General features: G+C 40.7%; 1 protein-coding gene across 1 annotated transcript; it reads right to left on the bottom strand.

Moving 5' to 3' along the window:
- Positions 1-2120: 2120 nt before the first annotated feature.
- On the bottom strand, positions 2121-2942 carry LOC122810834 (salivary glue protein Sgs-3-like). The gene has a single exon (XM_044082388.1). The coding sequence runs from the start codon at positions 2940-2942 to the stop codon at positions 2121-2123; it is 822 nt and encodes a 273-aa protein (XP_043938323.1).
- Positions 2943-9296: the final 6354 nt, after the last annotated feature.

Raw genomic sequence — 9296 nt, 5'->3', positions numbered from 1 at the left:
ATTTTGTATGGCTGCATGGTGGTAGGGTCATTACAATGGGACTGTATTTTGTATGGCTGCATGGTGGTAGGGTCATTACAATGGGACTGTATTTTGTATGGCTGCATGGTGGTAGGGTCATTACAATGGGACTGTATTTTGTATGGCTGCATGGTGGTAGGGTCATTACAATGGGACTGTATTTTGTATGGCTGCATGGTGGTAGGGTCATTACAATGGGACTGTATTTTGTATGGCTGCATGGTGGTAGGGTCATTACAATGGGACTGTATTTTGTATGGCTGCATGGTGGTAGGGTCATTACAATGGAACTGTATTTTGTATGGCTGCATGGTGGTAGGGTCATTACAATGGGACTATATTTTGTATGGCTGCATGATGGTAGGGTCATTACAATGGGACTGTATTTTGTATGGCTGCATGGTGGTAGGGTCATTACAATGGGACTGTATTTTGTATGGCTGCATGGTGGTAGGGTCATTACAATGGGACTGTATTTTGTATGGCTGCATGGTGGTAGGGTCATTACAATGGGACTGTATTTTGTATGGCTGCATGGTGGTAGGGTCATTACAATGGGACTGTATTTTGTATGGCTGCATGGTGGTAGGGTCATTACAATGGGACTGTATTTTGTATGGCTGCATGGTGGTAGGGTCATTACAATGGGACTGTATTTTGTATGGCTGCATGGTGGTAGGGTCATTACAATGGGACTGTATTTTGTATGGCTGCATGGTGGTAGGGTCATTACAATGGGACTGTATTTTGTATGGCTGCATGGTGGTAGGGTCATTACAATGGGACTGTATTTTGTATGGCTGCATGGTGGTAGGGTCATTACAATGGGACTGTATTTTGTATGGCTGCATGGTGGTAGGGTCATTACAATGGGACTGTATTTTGTATGGCTGCATGGTGGTAGGGTCATTACAATGGGACTGTATTTTGTATGGCTGCATGGTGGTAGGGTCATTACAATGGGACTGTATTTTGTATGGCTGCATGGTGGTAGGGTCATTACAATGGGACTGTATTTTGTATGGCTGCATGGTGGTAGGGTCATTACAATGGGACTGTATTTTGTATGGCTGCATGGTGGTAGGGTCATTACAATGGGACTGTATTTTGTATGGCTGCATGGTGGTAGGGTCATTACAATGGGACTGTATTTTGTATGGCTGCATGGTGGTAGGGTCATTACAATGGGACTGTATTTTGTATGGCTGCATGGTGGTAGGGTCATTACAATGGGACTGTATTTTGTATGGCTGCATGGTGGTAGGGTCATTACAATGGGACTGTATTTTGTATGGCTGCATGGTGGTAGGGTCATTACAATGGGACTGTATTTTGTATGGCTGCATGGTGGTAGGGTCATTACAATGGGACTGTATTTTGTATGGCTGCATGGTGGTAGGGTCATTACAATGGGACTGTATTTTGTATGGCTGCATGGTGGTAGGGTCATTACAATGGGACTGTATTTTGTATGGCTGCATGGTGGTAGGGTCATTACAATGGGACTGTATTTTGTATGGCTGCATGGTGGTAGGGTCATTACAATGGGACTGTATTTTGTATGGCTGCATGGTGGTAGGGTCATTACAATGGGACTGTATTTTGTATGGCTGCATGGTGGTAGGGTCATTACAATTGGACTGTATTTTGTATGGCTGCATGGTGGTAGGGTCATTACAATGGGACTGTATTTTGTATGGCTGCATGGTGGTAGGGTCATTACAATGGGACTGTATTTTGTATGGCTGCATGGTGGTAGGGTCATTACAATGGGACTGTATTTTGTATGGCTGCATGGTGGTAGGGTCATTACAATGGGACTGTATTTTGTATGGCTGCATGGTGGTAGGGTCATTACAATGGGACTGTATTTTGTATGGCTGCATGTTGGTAGGGTCATTACAATGGGACTGTATTTTGTATGGCTGCATGGTGGTAGGGTCATTACAATGGGACTGTATTTTGTATGGCTGCATGGTCGTAGGGTCATTACAATGGGACTGCATTTTGCATGGCTGCATGGTGGTAGGGTCATTACAATGGGACTGTTTTTTGTATGGCTACATGGTGGTAGGGTCATTACAATGGGACTGTATTGTTTATGGCTGCATGGTGGTAGGGTCATTACAATGGGACTGTATTTTGTATGGCTGCATGGTGGTAGGGTCATTACAATGGGACTGTATTTTGTATGGCTGCATGGTGGTAGGGTCATTACAATGGGACTGTATTTTGTATGGCTGCATGGTGGTAGGGTCATTACAATGGGACTGTATTTTGTATGGCTGCATGGTGGTAGGGTCATTACAATGGGACTGTATTTTGTATGGCTGCATGGTGGTAGGGTCATTACAATGGGACTGTATTTTGTATGGCTGCATGGTGGTAGGGTCATTACAATGGGATTGTATTTTGTATGGCTGCATGGTGGTAGGGTCATTACAATGGGACTGTATTTTGTATGGCTGCATGGTGGTAGGGTCATTACAATGGGACTGTATTTTGTATGGCTGCATGGTGGTAGGGTCATTACAATGGGACTGTATTTTGTATGGCTGCATGGTGGTAGGGTCATTACAATGGGATTGTATTTTGTATGGCTGCATGGTGGTAGGGTCATTACAATGGGACTGTATTTTGTATGGCTGCATGGTGGTAGGGTCATTACAATGGGACTGTATTTTGTATGGCTGCATGGTGGTAGGGTCATTACAATGGGACTGTATTTTGTATGGCTGCATGGTGGTAGGGTCATTACAATGGGACTGTATTTTGTATGGCTGCATGGTGGTAGGGTCATTACAATGGGACTGTATTTTGTATGGCTGCATGGTGGTAGGGTCATTACAATGGGACTGTATTTTGTATGGCTGCATGGTGGTAGGGTCATTACAATGGGACTGTATTTTGTATGGCTGCATGGTGGTAGGGTCATTCTTGTGGAGTCTTAATTCTCCTACTTCTTAAACAGATAAAAAATGTATATCCAAGGACAAGAAACAATACTACTTGAAACTCCAAAAACGCACACACACACAAAAACAACCCGAAGCAATTCTGGTCCTCTATTACTTCAATCCTTAGCTCTGGCAGAAAAAGTAATACTTGTCCTCACCTAGACAAAAAAAACAGATCAAAATAGCAAACATCTTCAATTTGTACTTTATAGACATTATAATTAACATTACAGCCACATTCTGTCAACCTCTCACCACAATTAGTTTCCCAAGCAATACTCCTCTCTCTCAGCATACACAGCCCTGGCCTCCACTGTCTACTATAAACACATTAGACCAAATACTCCCTGTACGCATACCACCTCATCCACCCATACAAACTTTGCTAAATCCAGTTCCTTTCCTGAATTCAAACTTGCTACTGTCCCTACAACAACCATTAAAAAACTTCTGAAACTAAAACTCAACTCAAATGCAGCAGATGATGGCATACCATCAGAATAACTAAAAATCGCTGCAGATGGCATACCAGCAAAATACCTAAAAATCGCAGCAGATGGCATACCAGCAAAATACCTAAAAATTGCTGCAGATGGCATACCAGCAGAATACCTAAAAATCTCAGCAGATGGCATACCAGCAGAATACCTAAAAATCTCAGCAGATGGCATACCAGCAGAATACCTAAAAATCACTGCAGATGGCATACCAACAGAATACCTAAAAATCACAGCAGATGGCATACCAGCAGAATATCTAAAAATTGCATTAGATGGCATACCAGCAGAATACCTAAAATTTTCAGCAGATGGCATACCAGCAGAATACCTAAAAATTGCATTAGATGGCATACCAGCAGAATACCTAAAAATCGCAGCAGATACTATTACTTACACCATTAGCATTCTTGGAAATAGATCCTTACAAGAATCCTGTGTTTCTAACCTCTGGAAAAAAAGCATACATACTACCTCTCCACAAAGGGGGTACCTCAACTGATATTTCCAACTTCTGCCTTATAGCTATTCTATCCCCATCTCCAAACTCCTATCAAAATGTGTTCACACCCAGCTTCTACAATTCCTTCTCAAAAATCAAATCCTTTCTCAAATGCAGCATGGTTTCAGACCAGGCCATAGTACTTTAACTGCCTAATATCCTTTATGGACTTGGCTAATAAAGCCTGTGACTCTGAAAAGATTGTGTCTACTCTATTTCTGGACTTATCTAAGGCGTTTGACACTATCTCTCATTCGCTTTTTCTTTCTTAGCTTTCGAAAATTGGTCTATCTACTCCATCCCTCAACTGGTTCAAAAGCTACCTATCTGACAGACAACATGTTGCAAAATGGCAACACTCCATATCCCCGTATATTCACAACCCCATCTGTGTTCCCCAAGGCTCCATATTAGGACCTCTACTGTTTAATATTTTCATAAACAACTTCCACTTATTTCAACAAGTCTCTCTTGTACAGTACACAGATGACTCTACTATAATCTGCTCTACTGAAAATTCAACTCGGCTACAACAAATCACTGAATCTGCATTTACCACCATAGAGACATGGCTCCACAATAACCACCTGTCTTTAAAACCAAATAAAACCAAGGTTATAATATTCACTCCAAAGAAAAATACTCCCATTAATAAATCGCAGTTATCCACACCAAAATGCTAGGTTTTATAATTGACAAAAACTAAAATTTGACCTACACTTGCAAAATAACATCAGCAACACTCACAAAAAACTGGGATTTCTTCACAGACAGAAACATTTCCTCTCCCTCCCTACAAAACAAGTACTTGCTTCCACTTATCTACTAGTCTGTAGTGCCCCCCTTACTAACAATCTCCTATCCTTCCTAAAAGCTAAAGTACAAATATGCTATAATAAAATAGCCAAATTTGCAACAAACAGCAATCCACACACTACTATGTTACTCTAAAAACATTAAATTGGCTTGAATTTGCACACTATCTCACTTCTCTCCAACTAAGCACCACACACAAGTTACTTACAAAACCACAGGATTGCCCTGCCCTAAATTCTATTTTCCCGCTATAATCCCAATACGTTCCTGAGATCAGAAGACCAACACCTCCTCCAAATTCAGAAACCTAAACTACCTGCTGGTTAACTACTATATTCCTTGATAATAGCTGAAACCTGGAACAGCCTTCTTGCAGCCATTCGCACAACGCAATGTACTGCTTCCTTCAGAGCCACGCTGTGCACTCACCGTTATGCTAATGGGATCTGTAATTGAACTAAGCCTCCTCCGGCCGTTACCTAGCCCTTAGTGCCTTTCTAGCACCCCCATGTTCTCCTTCCTACTCACATTTTTCTCTATACCTGTCTTAAATACACAACTACTTCTACACACTCTCTCTCTCGCATTACCCTTTACTACTAAAAACGTGCTCTGCTGACCTCTATCCCTAGTCCTTTAAGTACACTCCACCCGTGTGCCTTTACTGTAACCATGTCCAACTTCTTACGCATCCCCTCTCATATTCAGCTACTTCTCCTCTTAGATACTACAACTTCTGTAACATCACTGCTACGGCCTCCTAATGTCTTTCCGAGCTACAAAACCTCAGTGATTATACGAGTGCCAAGCATTTTATATTCACCCATACCACAATGTTAGCTATAGTTGTACTATATTTTAATTAAGTTTATCAAGTGTTATCAAGTGTTGTATATATTCTAAATGTACTACTGTGTAAGAAATTTTCTTCCCTCTATGCTTTATATGCTCAAAATGTGTTACTTGTTGTGCTCTATATATTATGTTTGTGTTTTGTGGAGCTTATGTCCCCAGGCCTCCACTGAAAATGGGCTCTGCTAGGCCCAGTGGACTTTCCCAGTAAACAAATAGGTTCATAGGTTGGTACTAGGCTATCAGCCCTAGGGCCTATACAAGCCTAGCCATAACAATTCCCTGGCTATTTCTTCCCACACTATTTACTTCCCTTACTTGCCAATAAATAACTAAATAAATAAAATATTTTACTCAGAAACACAAAACTCAACAAAAGACTGTGATTGTTTGGCCCACTTAGATTGTCAATTTTCCCTACCTAATGAATAGGCCCACCTGGAATAGTTTTGTTGTACCTACCTTCTAGCTAAATTATTTTGCAATTACAGTAGTGATATCAACTGCATGGGTTTAAGAATGAAGTGCTCTTGCTTAGGGAAACATCCCTGATCAGTTAGATCAGCAAACTATTTTCTATTAATTCTATTTTTAAAGAGGAGCTAACACCCATTCCTGGCTAGTTCTAAATGAGTAGACATTAAGACGGGGTGCCAGATGTCTACAAATAAATTTAACAGAAGCTACAGTCTGCAGAAACATGTCACAGTGACACATAACTTTTTTAATTTATCTGTTTTGGGAGGTAGTTTAATACAACAATGCCACCTACCTAACCAACAACTTTTTATTTTTAGCTACTCTTCATAAAAAATGGCCTTGCTTATATCCCATGCATTCTTATATTATGCTAATGTGCTTCAGCTTACTAGATTTTCAATGATTTTTCCAAATATTTGCCACCTTTTCAGTCAAATAATATATCGTCCTGTTTCCCCTGAATTGTCCAGATTGTGGGTTCAAATTGCATTCTTCTCTTCACATTCTTACCTTTCATTTGAAAGTCATACCTCTCAATCCTCCTGTTTTCTGTTTTTTTTTTCCAGAATGTAATTGTTATTGTTTCATATGTTTCCCCTATCCTTCTTCATATTTTTGAATTTCTGGTAAAATTACTGAGGATTACATTCAGTCAATAATATCAGACACTAGAGTTTCATATTTTTTATGGCTCAGAAAATGCATGTTGATATAAAACCTGTTGTTCTACTAACTTTTAAGTGAATTAAAGTAACTTTTAAAAATTGTCCCTGATTTCATGCACCTTCTCCCCAATTATTTTTTACCTTTCATCAGAATTATTGAGCAAAGAAGTTGAGAGGTATGTTGAAAGATGATGCCCACTCTAAGTGAATATAGTTCCTCAAAGTTTCTATTATGTTCCCCTTTTATATCATTTCTTCATGAACATAGATGAAAAACTTATATGGAATTTTTTATGACTAATGTGGCATTATTCTATGTTATATTTGTTATAATCTGACATACATACATTCATTTATACTATAAAGGAACTGAACTTCTGAGTTGCGTGACATACTGGTTGTTCTAGTAAAATACATTAATTAAATACAACTGATAATGCCAGGTAATTTAATACACTACCGAACACAGGTAATTCAATACACAACCTAACACAGGTAATTTGATACACTACCTAACACGGGTAATTTAATAAACTACCTAACACAGGTAATTTAATACACTACCTAACATGGGTAATTTATACACTACCTATCACTGTCAGCATAGCATATATTGCAATTAAGTGCAGCAGTCTCTGTTACTCCAACCAACACTGTCAGCACTGATGTGAAAACATTCTCAGGCATTTCTTATCAGTCTCTAGAGTCTACATGTGAATGACCCTCTGTGATGCCAACTACCCTGCAGAGTCTTGTTACAACTAAGCCTAAGCCTCTAAGCCCATAAGCCTAAACACCTTGCCCAATACACTAATCATAGGTGACTGAATAGTGAGGCACACAGATGTCCCACTCACTAGGTTGAATAAGGAGAAGGTAACAGTCAGCTGTGTATTAGGTGCCAGAATCTGACACATAACACACTCACTCAGGTCACTCCACAATAAGTACAAGTATGACTGTCACTGTCCATGTGGGTGTGAATGACCTGAGATGCACCTCCCTGGACTACATTTAAAGAGACATGGAGGAGCTCTTGGATTATGTGGCCCAGGCAAATATGACTCTAGCCCTGAGAAGTATCCTACCATCACCCAGAATGATACCGCAGTACAAACAAAAAATGATTGACTTCAACAATTGGCTAAGTTTCTGGTGTCATTCTAAGGGGATCCAGTATCTGTCTGCTTGGGATGACAAAACTGACAGACCTCGATGCTTTGCCAGAGATGGCCTGCATCTGTCACCCCTGGGATTCTGGGTACTGGTTAAGGCTCTTGCCACCCCTATAGTGGCTTTTTTAGGCGGTGTTCCAAAGACCAAATTACCACCATAATAGCTATAAATAAATGCAATCTGAAGGTCATGCTGCTCAATGCTAGAAGTCTAAATCTCAAGATGCACTCACTCACAGCACTCCTCAAAATGGAGAACATTGACATTTGTGCTGTAAAAGAGACCTGGTTTAAAGTGGCAGAAAGCACCACTGCATTACCAGGCTATAACTCATTTCACACCTTTCGGCCCCAAAACATGGACCAAAGTTCTAAAGGTGGTGGTGTCTCCATATTCATAAAGGATATGCACACCTCCAGACTAGTAGCCCAGCATAAAGCATCTGAGATACTTCAGGTACAATTAACATTGGGTAAGATGGCGATCCAGGTCATAGCCCACTATAGGTCCCCAACCATCTTCCTAGACTCTCACTCCATGTTCCTAAGCACCCTGGAATCTATCAAGGTCCAACCCAACACTCTCATACTAGGAGACTTCAACTACACCTCCATCAACTGGGAAAACTACTCAAGCACCAATACACTGGGCCAATGCTTCCTGGAATTCATCAGTTCCAATGCCCTGGACCAGCTCATTCTGACCCCCACTAGAGGAAGCAACATCCTTGACCTGGTTATTACTAACATGGGTGACTGTTGCTCTACACCAATAGTCAACCCCTCCCTGGTCAGATCTGACCATAAACTAATCACCATGGAAATCTGCTTCTCATTCACACCCCCCGCAAAGGTAACCACCTTGAAAAACTTCTCTAAAGCTGACTTTGGGCTCCTAAAAACAGAGGTGGCTAACTTCACAGCACCCATGCCAATGGAAAATAGCTGCATGACTGCCAAATCATACACCAATGCACTGTTGAAACTAGCCATACCCAACAGAACCAAGATGTTCTCCTCCAAAAAAAGGAAGCCAATCTGGTGGTCCCCTGCCATTAATAAACTCTACAACAGAAGGAAGAAACTGTTTCAGAAAAAAAAGTGAAGTCCCAAGACTGGAAAAACTCCCTTATTAGTCTCAACAAAAAATTGAGATCCCTCATCAAATCCTCCAAAGCCAGCTATGAAGGCAGAATTGTGGCAAACACTAAAAACAATCACAAAGCCTTCTATAGTTATATCAAGAACCTCCACAGCAATACCCAGATTTGCTCTGAGTTACTGCACAATGGTACCTCCTATACTGAGCCAACAGATATTGCCAACATACT

Source organism: Protopterus annectens, chromosome 9.part0, assembly GCF_019279795.1.
Source record: "Protopterus annectens isolate FY-2018-M chromosome 9.part0, PAN1.0, whole genome shotgun sequence".
In the NCBI taxonomy this organism is placed as follows: domain Eukaryota; kingdom Metazoa; phylum Chordata; order Ceratodontiformes; family Protopteridae; genus Protopterus; species Protopterus annectens.
This window is presented reverse-complemented; position numbering and strand designations above follow the sequence as displayed.

What these genes read in the sequence shown, in the direction of transcription:
- LOC122810834 (XM_044082388.1), bottom strand. Translation starts at nt 2,942, where the DNA reads ATGCAGCCATACAAAATACAGTCCCATTGTAATGACCCTACCACCATG.